The sequence below is a fragment of the Cyprinus carpio genome, chromosome B12 (genome assembly GCF_018340385.1).
Source record: "Cyprinus carpio isolate SPL01 chromosome B12, ASM1834038v1, whole genome shotgun sequence".
Classification (NCBI taxonomy): Eukaryota; Metazoa; Chordata; class Actinopteri; order Cypriniformes; family Cyprinidae; genus Cyprinus; species Cyprinus carpio.
In genome coordinates this window covers 26245045-26265365 of record NC_056608.1, presented here as the reverse complement: position 1 = coordinate 26265365, position 20321 = coordinate 26245045, and the positions used below count along the sequence as shown (strand labels likewise).

Below are 20321 nucleotides of genomic sequence, written 5' to 3'. Positions count from 1 at the left end.
TATTTCAGTAGCAGTATATTTCTTTAATTGATCTGTTTAATTTTTAGAATTACATTAAGCATTAAACTATTGGTTTGAACAAAATTTGAGAATAATTGTAATAATTATTATTATTATTATTAGTCACGCTTTTTATTTTATTATTATTATTATGATTATTTATTGTTATTAAAATTATAAATATCAATAACAACAACAATAATAATAGTACTAATTATAATAGTAACTATTATGAGTAGTAGTAGTATTATTAAATACACATTTTTATTGCAGTAGTAATATATTTTAATAATTAATATTCTTTATTGATTTGTTTCTTTTTTTATAATTTCAGTATTAAATACAAATATTTTGGATTACAACAATAATAATAATTTGGACCCTTTTCAAAATCCTCAAAAGTTTTTTATATTTGTATTTTTTTAAAAATGTGTTTACATAAGACTGAAAAGTTCATCGGTAAATCCTCGAAAGTTGTTTCTAATGCAATGTGTTTACATTTATAACACTATTCTTTGTGTTAGATTACCTTCGCATCAAATTATTAAAAAAACTAGTTAACACTAATGCGAGGGTGTTTTTAATGCAGTTTCTAAAGTTTTTTTATTTTATTGAAAGTCATTAAAACACTATCGTGGAGTTTTTCCTTTTGCTATTTGAGCAAATGGGAATGCAAAAAAATGTATTTGTGGTACTCTCCTATTCGCTGCTGTTGAGGTTTACCCAACTGTGACGACTTCTGCTGCTGAGAAACCTTTTAAATAATAAATATCAATAATGAAAGTTATTTAACAAAATATTAAATATTTTAATATTTAATTTTTTTATTATTCAAAATATTTATTTTATTAGTATTCAAAATATTTCTTATTTCAGTTACTTAAATCAGTAGTTATTATTATTATTATTATTATTAAATTCACATTTAAAAAATTACTTAATATATCATAATATCCAACTGATCTGTGCGACTCCTAACTGATGCTGTACCTGTAATTCAGAAGCAACCGTGTTTATAACATTCAATCTGTTTCCTCTGCTGCAGAGCTTCTCTCACGATGAACAGTCTCCTGAACCTGTGGATCTGGTCCGGTTTTCTCCTTTCCGTTCAAACCGTCACAGCTTCTCGCCTGTTCAAGCACGTGAGTTTGACACAGTTATGTTAGTTGATAGAATCAAAAAAATTAAAATGTATAACACAGAATAGGGATGCACTGAAATGAAAATTCTTGGCCGAAGCCAAACTAAATGAAACACTGGGCCGAAGGCTTTTAATGTTTTGCCCCCCACGTATTTTGCCAATTTTTTTCACCATTGTATTAATAAAATACCCACATTTTGCTTTTTACTGTTCTGTCGGTACAGTAAAAATCAATTACAAAACAACAATTTAAAAATATTTAATTAACACTAAACATTCTAGCAGACATTATACCAACAAAACACAATTTAACTTAAAATTAATATGTAAGTAAAAAAAAAAAATAATAAATTGGTAATTTTTGAGACCCTGTTCTTTAATCAGGCATATATTTCTTTTACTGTACAAATAAATACAGCCTTGCTGAGCAGAAGATAATTCTTTTAAAATATTTCAGATCCCACAAATACAAATCTATTACAGATTTGAACACTGTGTGAATGTTATAATAAATGTATTAATATAGCTGTAGTTATTATCATCGTTATTATTGTCTTACTTTTGATTTTACAGAACAACAGTAAAATTACAATACTAAAACATTTATGAATGTTGATGGAGCTTTTATTTTGGCGGAAACCCCCAGGATGACCTCAGCGCTTCTTTTTTTGTTGACAACACCAACATTCGGTGCATCCCTAACACAAAAGTAGATGTTCATGCTGTTTTCTATTCAGTGAAATCTATTGATTTCCTTTGTATGACTTTTTAAAACAAGTTAAAACAATACATTTGTAAATGCAACTTGTTTTGCATGATGCTTGTGTATGTTAAAATTATTATCTTTCTTTGTGTGTTTCGGTGTATTTGTGTGTGTCTAGACACGGCTCCCAGAACGCTGTCTCCATACCCCGCTGTGACCGCAGTGATGAGGAACCCGGTGTACACGGCCTGGAGTCACTGCGTCAAAACCACCAGCTCTGCTTCAGTCCCAGCACATGACTCTGTCTGCTCTCTTCACACACACACACACACACACACACTCACACACTGATGTATGGCGTCTGTTCTGACTCTCTGTCTGCTCTCTTCAGTCCGCAGCATCAGGGCCGATGGAGTGTGGATCTCAACCACAAGCGCTCCGGTGAGCTCTTCGACGGCTCTCGCGGTTCGGTTCAGCACAACACCAACTCCCTGCCCTCCAGCGCCAGACAGGGTCTGTCCTCACACCAGCAGTGCTCTCTCACACTACACTCACTGTTATTTGATGATGCTCTATAGTGAGCATAACATGCACTAATTGCCACTTATCAGCACTTGAGAAACTGTAAGGTGTCCCTGCATTTTTCCGCAACAATACAATCTCTATGGTTTAATGTTACAAAATCAAAAAAAAATAGTTTGAAAGCAAAAAAAAATAGTAGATGGCTATACAGTTATTTTTTTTTTTTTGGTAAAATAAAATTGATGATGATTATTATTGTTATTATTATTATTATTATTATTATATAAAATACTTATTTTTATGTTTTACAGTGCTATAGTAATACTATAATAATAATAATAGTAATCATTTCTTTATTGGTGTATTTTTAATAATTTAAGTAAATAATAATAATAATAATAATGTTGTTTAGTAAATTATAATTATTATCATTTTATCAAATTATACAAATTCAAAAATATATTATTAATATTATTATTTTTTTTTATTTTACAATGCAATACTATTACAATAATATATTCATTTATTGGTTTAATGATTATTTATTCCTTTTATTATTATTATTATTATTATTATTATTATTATTATTATTATTATTATAAGCATGCCCCATGAGTGGGTTTGCAACTTTGTCACCTTTTGCACCCTGATGAGTTTGCATCCCTGTTTTTAATTTAAAATCTGTTGTGAGTGATTTGTGCTGTGCATGTAACCCATCCAAGTGCACACACACAGCAGTGAACATCTTAACTGGTGATCTAAACGAAGCCTGTGACCTGTGATTGATAAGGAGTTTGTGTTTGTGTCCGTAGGTTTGTCTCAGTACCGCGAGCAGCGCATTAAGATTCCCTCCACCCCTCGTTACGCGCGATCCGCTCACGGCTCTGACAGAGGTGCTGATCTCTCTACTTCCTGTGCGGTTACGAGAGTGATGATGTACCAATAACTGTACACATTGTGTGTTTCAGGATCTCTGTCTCACTCGGACTGCAGCAGCCCCAGTCTGATAACTCCGCCCCTCTCTCCTCTGGACGCCGCCTCCTTCAGCAGCAGCCAATCACAGGGCTCCATCTCCGCCCAGACAAGGCTGTCAGTCAGTCCTGTGCCAATAGACAGGAGGAGGGACAGGTAGAAATATCAAAATTTAACCCTCTGTCATCATTTACTCACCCTCTTAATGGTCCAAACCTGTGCTAATATTTTTCCATGCAACACAGAAAGAAATGCTTTATGTGAGGAACAGACTCAAATTCATAACCATTTACTGAAGCTCCGAGTTTGACGTTCGTAACATATTCATATGGGTTTATAATAACATGAGGCTGAGTAAATATGCCTTTGTCTTCATCTTGCATTCAGTAGTTTGTGCTGTTCTCGTCCTCCTCTTCTTCCTCTCGTAGTTTATTTAGCTCAGACCTGCTTGACTCTGTATTCTCCGTTCTAGTCTGTCTGCTCTTCTGCCCCATTTCTCTCTGTGTTCTCCTTCCTGCTCCAGATGCTCGTTGCGTAACAGGTCTTACCTGAAGCTTTCTCGAGCTCAGAGGTCGTGGTTTGCCTCTTTACGGACCCTGAGGTTTGTTCACTGTGCAATGAGAGCAAAAAAAAAAATTCCTGTTCAAGGGATTTTCTTTGATCTATTATGAATAAATTGAATTAATATTTAGAAAGCATCTGTGACGTGCTGTTATTTGAAGTGTTGGGGCTCACACATTATAAGTACTTACTTTTTTTAAGTAACTAGTAAAGTAACACATTACTTTTTAATTTAGAAGGTAATATCGAAGTTACTTTTTCAGACAAGTAACTCCAGTTACTTTGTTTCCAGTGTTTTGACTGACAGCTCTCGTGTTGCCATGTTGAGAGAAATCAGGATTTAATCCCATTTTTTTAATAAATGACTTTGCTACTGACCTTTGGTGCAATTCAGCCACACTAATAAGCAAAAATGACACATTTGTGTTTTTTTTTTTTTTATTGCTTGAACTTTCTTCTCCTGCATCATATTTTTCATGTTATTTGTTTGAGCTGCGCCCTCTACTGTACAGATGTGAATTTACCTTTCCTTCAGCCTGAGGAGTATTCACTTCACTTTTGGTTTGTAAAATAACCTTATTATATTAAAAACAAACAAGCAAGCCCTGCCCAGATTTAAAAAGTAACTCAAATGTAACGTAACGCATTCCATTCCGTAAAAAGTAACTAAGGATATTAGTTACTTTTTTAGGCAGTGACGCAATATTGTAATGCATTACTTTTAAAAGTAACTTTCCCTAACACTGGTTATTTATCACTGAAGTATTTAACTTATGATTACTTTCATTGTAATTGATTGACTATCAATTATTTGCAAAATATCCACCAGTTATCATGTCACTTTACACTCTTGAATAACGCATTTCTGTGTCCAAATCTATAATATGCCAGAGGACACAGATGGTGCACGAAAAAAAAAAAATAGTATTCTATGAGCGCATAACCTCTGGAGTCTAAGGGTATTTTGGGGCCTGGAGAAGTTTTGTCATGCCCTGACATTTGTGCTTTTTTTTCAGTTTCTTATAAAGATCTAAATGGCTAAAGTCAATCTCACTGTAATCAGCACAAACTAGGCTATAATAATATGTGAGCAGCATGTATGTACATGATTGTGTTTTTTTGAGAAAAAAAATGTTATGCGTGGTTTAGTGAAAAACTAAAAATGTTAAATCACTTGAATAAGGCAATAAAACACATACAGAAAATTGGTTTTCCCAGGAATTTTGAGAACTGGAGCTTGTAGACTAGAATTTTTTTTTTTCTAAATGATGTGAAAATCATCTTGTTTACTCACTTACCAGAAAAAAATATATTGATTTCAATTTTCTAAGACACTTTTTGTTGGTAAAAGTCATATGCGAGTAGGCGTCAACTATCATGAATTCACACCTGAGAAGACAAAGGCCTGCATAATGAGCTGCATAATGAGCCATTCAGTCAGCTGTGTCACTGAGAGGGATGAGTTACAAGAAAGAATGCGAGGACAAAATAAATGTATATAATTTTATGTTTGTAGAATATATTTAATTATCCCACAACATAATTTAATATTCACTTGTGAGTGCAGTTAAACAGTTTATTAGGAAAAATCAAAGCTGACTTTCAAACTGAATTTTTTTCATCATTACTCCAGTCACACAATCCTTCAGAAATCCTTTTAACAATCTTATTTTCTACAAAAAAACATTTATTGTTATTATTCTCATTATTATTATTATTATTATTATTATTATTATTATTATTATATTAATTTGAAAAGAGCTGAGAATATTTTTTTTCAGGTTTTTTAGGGGGGATAAATTGAAATAACAGCAATGATTGTTACATTTGGTTACAGTTACATTTATTGTTACATTTATATTATTTACATCAAGCTTTTGAATGGTATAATAGTGTATATTGTTATTGAAACTTCATAATATTTCACTTGATTATACATTTAGTCAGGAATTATAGTTTAGGAAAAAAGTCTTTGGAAAAAGTCTAACTAGTAAAATGTTTACACGTTATGTGAAAACTAGTACAAGTATATAAATAAATAAAAAGAGACTTACTCATGTTTATGAACTCTGCTGAATAAAGTGCTTCATTCTTTTTTCTGAGGAAATCCAAATCTCAAATCCTCAACCACATCACATCTTTTTGGGGTGAATTATGTCTTATTCCTCTCATCGCTAAGCAAACAGTAAAATAATAAAAACTTGAAGAACAGTCTCGCTGCGTTGTCTTCTGTTGTGTGGGCGTATTCAAAAGCCGCGCGCTTCAGTGAAACATTTGAATCTCAAAAGCGCGCGCTCGGCGCGGGGGCGTGGTCGCATTAGAAGATAATGAAGGGAGACGTGAAAAACGGACATCGCGTTGTTTTCATATGGATTACTTTATCACAGAATATTTGTTTTCAGCAGCACTTGGTTTAGTTTAAAAGTAGACATGTCAGGCTTTCTATAGATATCTTCACTCATGTCTCTTTGTTGAGTATTCACTGAGTTACAGTTCATTTTAATGACGCGTTTGTATCTGAAGATCAGCGCAGACAAAGGCTGCAGACAGCACTCCTTGTTTGTTATCTTTATTTTATAAGTGCACAAAGTTTTGTTGTTATTATGTCTGTATACAAAAAAAAGTAGACCCTTTACAGATTCGATTGATGTATTGCACTTATCTGTACGATCAAAACTGAAAGTGTAATTTAAGTTCTTTTCGGGGTTATCATGACAAAATACCCAAAAACGCAAATACGCACAAATCTACACCAAATCATTAACATGCTACATGTAAAATAAGTAATTGTATTCTATGAGCGCATAAAAAGTAAATTAATATTAATTTTTATAATGAAAAAAAAATATTTATATTATATCACTTTTTGAACAATTTAGATTTTTATTACTTTTTTTGGTAATAATGTAATGTTTATATTTTAACACTTTTTGCACAATGTATAGCATTAGCTTTTATTACTTTTTTATGTTATTTGTACAATTTATATTTTTATATCTATTTGTAATCACACACATTCACACACATATATAATATTAATTATTGTTATTATATATATTTTAATGCTAGGTGTGATTAATCATTCATTACACAAAAATGTGATTTAATGATTACTTTTTTAATCAACAGACAGCACTAATAAATATATATGTGTGTGTGTGTGTGTGTGTGTTTAATCAGATAAAATGTGTTAAATGTGATTAATCAAAATTCTAAGTTTAAGTTAAATATTTCACATACATTTTAAACACTTGACAGATGTTTTTAATCGCTTTTGAAGTCTGTGACTTTTTACAAACTGAGCGATGAGTGAAAATGATTTTCTTTGCCGTCAGTCAGAATGTCACAGATAATATCTATAAAGCCTCAACCTGAAATATTCTGATGCATTATGCAACAGATGAACACCGATCTGTTATTCTGTAATAACTGAACATGGCAGTAAATGCACGTGTGAGCGCTTGTGATAGTTTGGTTCTGTTCTGTTGCTCTGGTTGCCCATGTTGTGTGTTTTTGTGTTTTAGGCCGTACATTGAGGAGCCGCGATGTGTCACTATCCCCAAAGGGGCGGAGCCTCTGGGCATCTCTATAGTGGGCGGGGAGAATGGCGGCATCTTTGTTTCCAAGGTAACGGGAGGCAGCATCGCTCAGAAGCACCACCTGGAGTTTGGAGATCAGCTGCTGGAGGTGCGTCAGAAGACACTCGGAGAAATACAGAGCTTATCGTTACATCGAGCACGTGTGAATCTCTCTCTCTGTGTCTCCGCAGTTTAACGGCATTAATCTCAGGAACGCCACGGAGCAGCAGGCCAGACTCATCATTGGGCAGCAGTGTGACACCATCACCATACTGGCACAGTACAACCCACACATGCACCAGCTGGGCAATCACTCGCGCTCGAGGTACACACACACCGTACACGTGACTCTGTCATGCTTTAGAAACACTGTGGGTGTGTCCTGACGTCTTCATTTCCGTCAGCTCCCGGATGGAGTCGTCTGTAAGCTCTCACTCGACGCCCGACACACACTCCAACATCGACACGCTCAGCGAACAGGACGAGGGCACCATGACTCCGCCCTCCAAACAGGCCACGCCCACAACCAGCCCTCTCAGGTAACAAACACTCTGGCTCTCCTTCGCTAAGATTCCAGGGTTTCTGGTGGTCTTAAAAAGTCTTAATTCACCCTTCCATAATTTTAAGGCCTTAAATAAGCATTAAATGTTGCATACTTAGCAAAGAAATAAATATCTCCCTCAGTATTATTGTTTTGTTGTCTAATGCAAATATCTAAACATTCTTAAATCAAAGCTGCATGTCCATAACTTTTTTTGGTTTGGTTAAAAATTATTCTAAATCAATATTTGAGCAAGTGCATAACCAGCCGGTGTTCAAAACTAATGCCTTGCTTTAGCCGGATTCTCAACAGTTATCTTATAATAATGTTTTCTGATTTCTAAATCAGAAAGAATTATGTTTTTATGAAACACATCTGACTGAAATTACGGACTGCGGCTTTAAATGTAATCCAGCTTTCTGAGAAATTGAGCAAAATTAAGTGAGTTTATGCCTAAAATAAATAACCAATATCTGTCACGGGGATTGACTGATATTTGTTCTTGTTTTAATCATAAACTCGCTTTATTTTGACCATTGACTGATATTTGTTCTTGTTTTAATCATAAACTCGCTTTAATTTGATCACTTTATTATTATCATTCATAAAACAAAAATTCTTCGATTATATGATTGAGTCTTAAAACCTTTGCACTGGAAGACGAGATAAAAATACTGAGGATGAACATCACTTTTGTGTGGTGTAATTAAAAGGTACTTTTATTACTTAAATTTTCTTTATTTTAAAGGTCTCAAGTTTACATTCACACCACCTGCAGAAACCAAATTAAATTAAATTAAATTAAATTAAATTAAATTAAATTAAATTAAATTAAATTAAATTAAATTAAATTAAATTAAATTAAATTAGATTTGTCAAGGCAACATTTCTCATTTTAAGTTAGTATAATTTAATATACTAAAATAACAAAAAATAAAATAATAAAAATGAATAAAACTATGTAGACATAAAAAACAGAAAATACTAAAAATGACCAAAACACACAACAAAATTACTTAAACTTTAACTGAAATTATGAAAACAGAAATTATAAAAATAAAAAAACTGATGTCAAATATTAATAAAAACAATATCACTTTCCAGGATGTTTTTTTTTTTTTTTTTTGCCATATGTGTGATTTCAGTTGTTCCTACATTTATGTATAGATTGAGAATAAATTTTTTTTTACATACGTTTCTGATGAATCTCAAAAAGATTTGTTTGTGAAAACGTTTTTTTTTTTGTCATTTTTCTTTCGCTGTAATCAATGTTGCATCCTGAACACGCCTGCTGCTCTGATTGGTCTAACTGTGCGGTCTGCTCTGTGATTGGCCAGGGATCGGAGCGAGGGCAGGAAGCAGGCGGAGCTGAGGCTGGTGGTGCTGAGGAAGACTCCGGTGGATCTGGGGCTGAAGATCTGTGGAGGAAACCTGACGGGGGTTTTCGTGGAGGCTCTGGAAGAGGACGGTCCCGCTCGAGGAGCCGACGGCCTGCAGCCCGGAGACCTGATCCTGGAGGTATGAGAACCAGCCTCACGTGACCCTGTTTGACAGTGTGCTGGAGGGTGTCGTGATGTCATTTCCTGTTTGCAGTGTAACTCGGTGAGTTTGAAGAATAAGACCGCCGAGGAGGTGTATCTAGAGATGCTGAAACCCTCGGAGAACGTCACGCTGAGAGTCCAGTACCGACCCGAACACTTCAGGAGGGTCAAAGACGCACTCGGAGACGGGTTTTACATCAGGTGACAGACTGAACCCTGTCTATTGGTGGATAACAATTCTTTCCCTCTTCACTTTTATTTATTTTGTTTGTTTGTTTAAATGTTCCATATGTGTTTATGTAGTTAAACACAAACCACATATCAGTGTTATTCGAGTTTATAATATATAAACTACTCAAAATAAAAAATGAAATATTATAGTTTTATTGATATTTAATATTTAACCATATTTATATATGTTCTGTTTTATTTTCATTCGCTGAAGTTTTAGAATTTTGTTGTTTTTGCTTATTTTTTAATTTTTTTAATGTCTGTATACTATTTTTATTCATTTTTTTTAATCATTAAGGTTTTGTTTTTAGTTCTTTTAGTACTTAAACTAAAATGAAAATGAGAAATGTCTATCTGAAATAAAATAAAGTGTGTATATGTGTATATACAGTACAGGTCAAAAGTTTGGAAACATTACTATTTTTAATGTTTTTGAAAGAAGTCTCTCCTGCTCATCAAGCCTGCATTTATTTGATCAAAAATACAGAAAAAAACAGTAATATTGTGAAATATTATTACAACTTAAAATAATAGTTTTCTATTTGAATATACTTTAAAAAAATAATTTATTCCTGTGATGCAAAGCTGAATTTTCAGCATCATTACTCCAGCCTTCAGTGTCACATGTAACATCCAGTCTATCACATGATCATTTAGAAATCATTCTAATATTCTGATTTATTATGAGTGTTGGAAACAGTTCTGCTGTCTAATATATTTGATGAATAAAAGGTTAAAAAGAACTGCATATATTCAAAATAAAAAAAACATTCTAATAATATATTTTCTTTACTATCACTTTTTATCAATTTAACACATCCTTGCTGAATAAAAGTATTGATTTTATTTAAAAAAAAAAAGAAAGAAAAAAATTACTGACCCCAAATTACTGACCAGTAGTGTATATTGTTATTACAAAATTTATATATTTTAAAAACATCTTCTTCTTCTTTTTTTTTTTTTTTCCTTTTTTTTTTTTTTTTTATTCATCAAAGTATCCTAAAAAAGTATCACATGTTCTGAAAAAATATTAAGCAGCAGAACTGTTTCCAACTTTGATAATGAATCATCATATTAGAGTGATTTCTAAAGGATCATGTGATAATGATCCTAAAAATTCAGCTTTGCATCACAGAAAAAAATGATAATTTAAAGTAGAATAAATTTAAAAACAATTATTTTAAATTGTAATAATATATCACAATATAAAAAATTTTTTCTGTATTTTTGATCAAATAAATGCAGGCTTGATGAGCAGAAGAAACTCAAAAACAATAAAAATAGTAATGTTTCCAAACTTTTGACCTGTACTGTATATATATGGTAATTTTTACATTTACATTTGTCTAATTTAATTTTACTTTATTTAATTCAATGTTTTTTTTTTTTTTTTTTATTCAAGTAATGATTTTTTAAAATGGTTTTAATGTTGGTTTTCAGTAACTATAATTACCCCATCACATATAAATATTTACTGCGCACAATAGCTGTTTGGTTAAAATGAAACAGAGCAAATATTAAATATTAAGATATATCATCATGGCCTGCTCATTTGTCTGCATGATGTTTTTCATATTCTTACTCTTGATCTGTTTGTGTTTCAGGGCGCTGTTTGATCATGTTGGTGATTTGGAGCAGGAGCTGAGTTTCAAGAAGGATGATATTCTCTACGTGGACGACACGCTGCCTGGGGGGAGTTTGGGCTACTGGTTGGCATGGCAACTGGACGAGAACGCACAGAAGCTGGTGCGCGGACACGTACCCAGCAAGTGCATGTATGTCTAAATGTGCTCTTCATGTAATCATCACTGGTGTTGAACAATTCATTCTTATAAATAAGTTTATATATATATATATATATATATATATTTTTTTTTTTTTTTTTTTTTTTTTTTTTTTTTTTTTTTGATACACATGGATACCGATATATCTGAAACTGCTTCCAGTGTGAATTAAACATACATTACATGTGTCTATAGTGCTCAGTAATGCTCACACCACAATGTTTTAAGTAAAAATAGAAGAGAAAAAAAATCATTTTCTCTAAAGAAATGTGAAGTAAACATTCAAATCCTTATGTTTTTCTCCAGTGTATAGTATTTTTGTTCTTGGTGGATTCATAAGAGGCTCATGTTTCATATTAAAGGCATGGATTGATTTTGCATACCTAACGACAAAAATTAAGAAAGTGCTGCAATATTTTTATCATAATAATATGAAAATTTATAATATAACCTTTTCTAACAATTTATAGTTATTGGCATCCTCAAAAGTTTTTCATAAAATAAAATCGTGATAATAATATTAATGTATTTATTCTGAATTATCTTATATTTATTCTTATATTTGTTCTATTTTTATTTTATATGAAATGTTATTACAATAGTATTTTTTTTTTTTAGATTTTTGCATACCCGACAAAAAATTTAGAAATTACTGTCACAGATTTTATCCTGAAAATATAGTATTTTATAATAAAACCGTTTCTAATAACTTGCACGTTAACAGGTCACCCTGTAGTTTTCCTTAAAAATAAATGTATTGATTTTGTGTGTGTGTGTGTGTGTGTGTGTGTGTGCGTGTGTGTGTGTGTGTGTGCAAGTGTGTGTGCACGAGTGTATGCGCGCGTGTGTGTGTGTGTGTGTGTGTGTGTGCGCGTTCTGTGTATGTGTGTGTGTCTGTGTGTGTGTGTGTTGCATATGTGTGTGTGTGTGTGTGTCTGTGTGTGTGTGTCTGTGTGTGTGTGTGTCTATGTGTGATACATTTTACTTGTCTGTCGTGTGTGTGTGTCTGTGTGTCTGTCTGTGTGTGTGTGTGTGTGTGTGTGTGTCATGTGTGTGTATGTGTCTGTGTGTGTGTCTGTGTGTGTGTGTGTGTGTGTCTGTGTGTGTGTGTCTGAGTGTGTGTGTGTGTGTGTGTGTGTGTGTGTGTGTGTGTGTGTGGTCCTGTGTGGTCCTGTGTGTGTGTGTGTGTGTCTGTGTGTGTGTGTGTGTGATATCATAACAACTTGTAAGTATCAGCCTACCACTGTGTGTGTGTGTGTGTCTGTGTGTGTCTGTGTGTGTGTGTGTGGTGTGTGTCTGTGTGTCTGTGTGTGTGTGTGTCTGTGTGTGTGTGTGTGTGTGTGTGTGTGTGTGTGTGTGTAGGATGGATCAAGATTCCCAGCGGCGGTACAGTGTCACAGACGGTAAGGACGACAGCGGCTCTGGTAAAACGCTCTCAGCCGCGGCGCGCCGATCCTTCTGTCGCCGTAAACTCAAACACAAACGCAGCAGCTCCAAAGACGGGCGTGATGCTCCGGCGGCAGACGCCCTCAGCACTGACTCCGTGCCCTACATGGACGGTGAGAAACCACACGTGTAGTGAGTGAGACTTCACGCTTATCCTCAGCGTCTCATTTACTCTGTGTTTGTTCAGACTGTCTGAGTCCGGCGTATCAGCGCGTGCTGAAAGTGGAATCGACCAATCGCAGGCCGGTGCTGATTCTGGGGCCCCTCGTCGAGCCAATCAAAGACATGCTGCTCAGAGAGGCTCCTGGGAAATACTGCCGCTGTTTACCTGGTGAGACCTACATTCATAACAACCTGACCCTGACTGGGTGTGCAGTTTTGACTGCGGGATGATAATAAGATGTCAGATGATTTCTCACTCGCTCTGTGTTCAGAGGGGATGAAGGCGACCCAGCAGGCCATCGAGCGAGGCGTCAAAGACTGTCTCTTCATCGATTACAAGCGCCGGAGCGGCCACTTTGTGTGTGACTGTGTGTGTGTGCATCCATCTAAGTGAAATCACAGAGAAGTGTGTGTTATGTGTGTGTGGCTATTGTGTGTCTGTGTAAATAAATAAATGGTTATAATTTTATCTACTATGTATATATGTATATATGTTGTGTTACTATTCTGTGGTTTGTGTATGTATATATATATATATTGTATATATGTTTATATTTATTATTTATTAGTGCTGTCAAACTATTAATCGCATCCAAAATAAAAGTTTTTATTTACATAATATATGTGTGTGTACTGTTTATATTTATTATGTATGTATGTGTGTCACACACGTGTGTGTGTATGTGTTGTGTGTGTCATGTGTGTGTGTATTTAAGTGTCTGTATTTATATTGTCTGTGTGTGTGTCTATGTTAAATATGTGTGTATATGTGTAACGTAACATTTTCTTAAATATATACATGCATGGGTGTGTGTTTGTATATGTGATAAATGTGTGGAGTACACCACCACTAACTATGTAAACAAAAAACTGTGTGTCTGTCTTGTGTGTGTCTGTGTGCGTGTCTGATGTTTGTCTGTGTGTGTGTCTGTGTTTATCTGTGTGTCTGTGTGTGTGTTTTTTTGTCGTCTGTTGTGTGTCTGTGTGTGTTTCTGTGTGTATGTGTATGTGTCTGTGTCTTAATGTATGTGGTGTCTGTGTGTGTCTGTGTCGTGTCTGTGTGTGTCTGTGTGTTGTCTGTGTGTAAAGTCATGTCTGTGTGTAGAATGTGTTGTGTGTGTGTGTCTATGGTGTGTAGTGTGTGTCTGTGTTGTGTCTGGTGTCTGTGTCTGTGTGTATGGGGTGTGTGTCTGTGAGTTGAGTGCGTGTGTGTGTCTCTCTCGTGTTGTTCTGTGTTCTCTGTCTGTGTGTGTGTCTGTCTGTGTCGTCTGTGTCTCTGTTGTGTGTGTCTCTCTCTCTCTCTCTGTGTCTCTGTGTGTGTGTGTGTCTGTGTCTGTGTCTGGTCTATCTTGTCTGTGGGGTGTGTCTTGTGTCTCTGTGTCTGTGTCTGTGTCGCTCTCCTTGTGTGATAGTGTCTGTGTTGTGTGTCTGTGTCTGTGTGTCTGTTGTCTGTGTCCTGTGTCTGTGTCTGTGTCGTGTGTGTTCCCTCTGTGTCTGGTGTGTGTGTCTGTCTCTTGTCTGTGTGTGTTGTGTGTGTGTGTGTGTCTGGTCCTGTGTGTGTGTCTGTGTGTGTCTGTTTGTGTCTGTGTCTGTGTCTGTGTGTGTTCTGTGTGGTCTGTCTGTGTCTGTGTCTGGTGTGTGTGTGTGTGTGTGTGCGTGTGTGTGTGTCTGTCTGTGTGTCTGTCGTCTGTGTCTGTGTCTGTGTGTGTGTGTGTGTGTTGTGTGTGTGTGTGTGTGGTGTGTGTGTGTGTAGGATGGATCAAGATTCCCAGCGGCGGTACAGCGTCACAGACGGTAAGGACGACAGCGGCTCTGGTAAAACTCTCTCGGCCGCGGCGCGCCGATCCTTCTTCCGTCGTAAACTCAAACACAAACGCAGCAGCTCCAAAGACGGGCGCTCGATCACGCTCCGCGGCAGACGCCCCATCAGCACACACTCCGTGCCCTACATGGACGGTGAGAAACCACACGTTGTAGTGAGTGAGACTTCACGCTTATCCTCAGCGTTCATTTACTCTGTGTTTGTTCAGCTGTGTGAGTCCGGCGTATCAGCGCGTGCTGAAAGTGGAACGACCAATCGCAGGCCGGATGCTGATTCTGGGCTCCCTCGTCGAGCCAATCATAAGACGGGATATGCTGCTCAGAGAGGCTCCTGGGAAATACTGCCGCTGTTTACCTGGTGAGACCTACATTCATAACAACCTGACCCTGACTGGGTGTGCAGTTTTGACTGCGGGATGATAATAGAGAATGATGTCAGTCTCTGGATTTCTGCCACTCGCTCTTGTGTTCAGAGGGGATGAAGGCGACCCAGCAGGCCATCGAGCGAGGCGTCAAAGACTGTCTCTTCATCGATTACAAGCGCAGGAGCGGCCACTTTGATGTGACGACGGTGGCATCCATTAAGGAAATCACAGAGAAGGTGAGTTATTATGGGCGTATTAGTAAATAGGTAATAGTTTTAAAATAATTATATATAATTTTATCTACATTATGCTGTGTATAAATATAATGTACTTTTTATTATATCAGCTATATATATATATATCTATATATATATATCTATATATATACCGCATATATTATATATATATATGAGCTTTTTATTAGTGCTGTCAACTATTAATCGCATCCACCAAATGAAGTTTTTATTTACATACTATATGTGTGTGTATGTTTATATTTATTATGTATGTATAATAAATACACACACATACAGTTTTTCTATTTTGAAAATATTTACATGTATTTACATTTATATATTTATATTCATAAATAATTTTATATTTAAATATAGGTTATCTATAATTAATACAAGCATTTTCCTTTCATATATACATGCATGGGTGAGTATTTATATATACATGGTTTAACATACAGAATTTACACACACACATAGTACTATGTAAACAAAAACTTTTATTTTGGATGCGATCAGTCGCGATTCTTGTTTGCCTTCACTATCATTTTATAATATACTTTTTTTTTTTTTTTTTTTTGTGGTGAAAATAACCTGTACATGATTTCATGACATTTATATGCGTCTGTCATTAATATATCAATTCTAAAGAATCTAAAACACACAAAAAAAAAAATCTTTTTCTGAATGTAAAACATGAGTAAATAATCTAATGAATGATGTATCTATTATACATATTGTATTTTCAAAGGTCACATTTATGTAGTAATCACTCCAGAGGTAATGCTCTCTTCTCTCCATCTCTCTCTAGTCTCTCTCTCTTTGACTCTGACTAAATCTCTCTCTCTCAAAACTCTCTCTCTTCTCTCTCGTCTCTCTCTTCTCTCTCTCTCTCGCTCTCTCTGCTCTCTCTCTCATCTCTCTCAGGACTGTCATTGTCTGCTGGACATCGCTCCTCACGCCATCGAGCGCCTGCACGTCGTCAACATTTACCCCATCGTCATATTCATACGATACAGAAACGCTAAGCAGATCAAGTGAGTGACGTCTGCCTCTGGACGTTTACATAAACACTCATTTAGGCTCATCTGTGTCTTGTATTGGTCCTGAACACGCTCAGTCTTTCTCTCTCATTACATTCAATGACTTCGCATCTTTATATTGCATTGTCCTTGCAGGCCGAAATGCATTTGATTTGCAGGAGCTGCGTCTGTTCTGAGTCTGTGTTTTATTCACTCAGGTGAGCAGAAAGACCCCGTGTATCTGCGAGACAAAGTGTCCCAAAAACATTCCAAAGAGCAGTTTGAGTCTGCGCAGAGGATCGAACAAGACTACAGCAAATACTTCACAGGTCTGAGACACACACACGCATGTGTTTACACGATCACACACACGACGGCGCGCTGGTGAGTGATGTGTGATGCTGTTGTGTTGCAGGCGTCGTCCCGGCCGGCAGTCTGTCCAGCATATGCTCTCAGATCATGGCCATCGTGGACCAGGAGCAGAACAAAGTGCTTTGGATTCCTGATGGAAGCATATGAAGAGAGTACACACACATCCTTCACAACACACTGCTGATTATCTGCTTACTTTATATTTCTGTTGTTTTTCATTACACATATCTAAAGCTACGTTTAAGGAAAGAGACTTAAGGTATTACGTCTTGTTTTCTGAAGAATCGAGTGATGTGGGATAAGAAAAATAATCAAGTATTTAAGTAGAAGTTCATTAAGAAATGAAAAATGTGCTCACACTCAGATCAGCTGAGATCAGGATGAGTTTGTTTCTTCATCAGGTTTGGAGAAATGTAGCACTGCATCAGAGTCTCAGCAACAGATGCTATGCAGTGAATGGGTGCCGTCAGAATGAGAGTCCAAACAGCTGATAAAAACATCACAATAATCCACAAGTAATCCACAGCACTCCAGTCCATCAGTTAACATCTGGAGAAGACAAAAGATGAAACACATCCAGCATTAAGATGATTTTAACTCAAATACATAGAGTCTATAATCCATAATAACACTTCCTGCAGTGAAAAAGTGTTCTGGTGTGAATCAGGAGTGAAATCTGCACAGATCAAGCAGCGTTTAAACAGCTCTAAACAAATATGTGTCTGGATTTTGATGTGAGAGACAACAGCAGATGCACTTTTTCACTGGAGGAAGTGTTGTTATGGATTATAGACTCTATGTATTTGAGTTAAAAACATCTTAATGCTGGATGTGTTTCATCTTTTTGTCTTCTCCAGATGTTCACTGATGGACTGGAGTGCTGTGGATTACTTGTGGATTATTGTGATGTTTTGATCAGATGTTTGGACTCTCATTCTGACGGCACCCATTCACTGCAGAGCATCCATTGCTGAGACACTGACGCAATCACATCACAACTATTCCTTTAAGAACATTAAGATATTATTACAAGACAAGAATATAATTGTTTTGCAGCCGTGTAATAACACATGGCCATCGATCTCACACTGTTTGAAACACTCCACTGCTGTTAAATTCACTACAACCTCTAGGGCTGGACGCTATATCATATATATATATATATATATATATAATATATTTTCATGAAATATTAAGTGCTTTATGAGCAGCTATGAATTTCCTAAATGTTTAACATGTTTTTATTTGGTGGTCGAGCTTCATGATGGATTGCAATCAACTCGGATTCAGTGATTTGCATCATCAACGTCTCTTTGTTGCTTATAAATATTATATAATATGTAAATATCACAGTTTTTCTTTGACTATATCGTCCGGCCCTGAACACACACTCCTCGCACACACACACACACTCTCAGGCAACGATCACAACTGTTAGATGAGAAGCAGTATCCTCCATTCACTGTGTTCTCTCTGTGGTAACACTAATTTATGAGGCTTTCATGTATTTTGTGTTTACAGAGGTGAGGTTTTCTGAACCAGCTTACTTGAATGTTTAACTTCATGTATCTGTCCCCGTTTGGGTCCCTGATCCTATCGGTGCATGCTAGTTCCAAAACAGACGCTCGATTTAACGCGGTTTTCTGAGGTTAAAGTACTGACTGTTAAAGCTGTTTTCGAGTTTAAGGGTTCATTCACCCCGAAATGAAACTTCTGTCATCTTTTATTCAAGCCTGTATTCTGTGGAGCACAAAAAGGCTGATGTTTACATACTGTTTGAAAAAAGTGCTGCTCTTGTCACACAGGCCATGCTCCAAAAGCACAAAGCAACCATGAAATAATTCTTTCTTCGTCTTCTTCTCGCTTCCCTGCGCTGTCTTCTTTTCTTCTAGCTGTCGCTCTTCTCTTCTCTGTCTGTGTCTTTCTTCTCTTTCTTCTTCTCTGTCTCTTCTTTGTCTGTGTCGCTTCGCTGTGTCTGTCTGCGCGTGTGTCTCGGCTCGCTCTTCTCCTCTTCTCGATCGGCTCTACTGTCTCTCTCAGACGGTAAGACGACAGCTTGGCTCTGGTAAAAACGCTCTCAGCCCCGACCTGCCGCGCCGCTTCCTAGTCTTTCCACTCCCGGCAGGGACCGCTCTTTCCGCCATCGGCTAAAGCCACACACAAACGCAGCAAAAGACTCCAAGCACGGGCGTGACGCTCCGGACGGCAGACGCCCTTCAGCACTGACTTAGCCCCGGGCCCTACTACATGTGACATGTGAGAAACTCACACGTTGTATGAGTGAGAACTTCACGCCCTTAGTCCGCAGCGTCCGTCAATTTAGCTCTGGTGTTTGTTCAGACATTGTCCTGCTAGTCGCGGCTGTATCAGCGGCGGTGCTGAAAGTGGAATCGCCAAATAGTCGCAAGGGCCGGATGCTAGATTTCTGGGGGACCCGTCGGCGCGCCAATCAAAGACGATGCGGCTCTGGAGAGTCTCCATGGGAAAGTACTCTGCTGCCGCGGTTTCCCGGTGAGAACCTACCATGTCACAACAGGCTTGACCTATGACTGGTGTGCAGTTTTGACTGTGGGATGATCAATAAGACGTTGTCAGATAGATTTCTCAACACTCGCTCTTCGTGTTCAGAGGGGAAAGGGGATGAAGGCGAACCCAGCAGCGCCATCGAGCGAGGGTGGGGCGTCAAACGACTGTCTCTTCGTCAATTCATCGATTACAAGCGCCGGAGCGGCCACTTTGATGTGATGACGGTGGCATCCATTAAGGAAATCACAGAGAAGGTGAGTTATTATAGGCTAATAGTAATAGTAAATAAATATTATAATTTTATCTACTATTATATATGTATATATAATTACTATTTTATAATATATATAGATATATATATATATATTATATATTATATATATATATATATATATATATATATATACAATTTTTATTAGTGCTGTCAAACTATTAATCGCATCCAAAATAAAAGTTTTTATTTACATAATATATGTGTGTGTACTGTTTATATTTATTATGTATGTATAAATACACACACATACAGTTTATATTTTGAAAATATTTACATGTATTTACATGTATATATTTATATTCATTTAATTTATATTTAAATATATTATATATATTAACGTAACATTTTTCTTAAATATATACATGCATGGGTGTGTATTTATATATACATGATAAATATACAGAGTACACACACATATATACTATGTAAACAAAAACTTTTATTTTGGATGCGATCAGTCGCGATTCATTGTTTGATGGCACTATTTTTTATAATATACTTTTTTTTTTTTTTTTTTGTGGTGAAA

General features: G+C 36.1%; 1 protein-coding gene across 1 annotated transcript in view; it reads left to right on the top strand.

The window, feature by feature from the left end:
* LOC109097233 (disks large homolog 5-like) overlaps positions 1 to 17450 on the top strand; it is a 39254-nt gene extending 21804 nt beyond the window's left edge. The window contains 18 exon segments of the mRNA XM_042734869.1: positions 1046 to 1142; positions 2023 to 2139; positions 2181 to 2357; positions 3179 to 3259; positions 3335 to 3494; positions 3862 to 3939; positions 7424 to 7586; positions 7669 to 7802; positions 7882 to 8016; positions 9356 to 9536; positions 9612 to 9760; positions 11395 to 11565; positions 12937 to 13133; positions 13208 to 13351; positions 15477 to 15604; positions 16529 to 16642; positions 16847 to 16952; positions 17039 to 17450. Coding sequence (XP_042590803.1) covers positions 1046 to 1142; positions 2023 to 2139; positions 2181 to 2357; positions 3179 to 3259; positions 3335 to 3494; positions 3862 to 3939; positions 7424 to 7586; positions 7669 to 7802; positions 7882 to 8016; positions 9356 to 9536; positions 9612 to 9760; positions 11395 to 11565; positions 12937 to 13133; positions 13208 to 13351; positions 15477 to 15604; positions 16529 to 16642; positions 16847 to 16952; positions 17039 to 17142 — 2436 coding nt within the window. The 3' untranslated portion in view covers positions 17143 to 17450.
* Positions 17451 to 20321: the final 2871 nt, after the last annotated feature.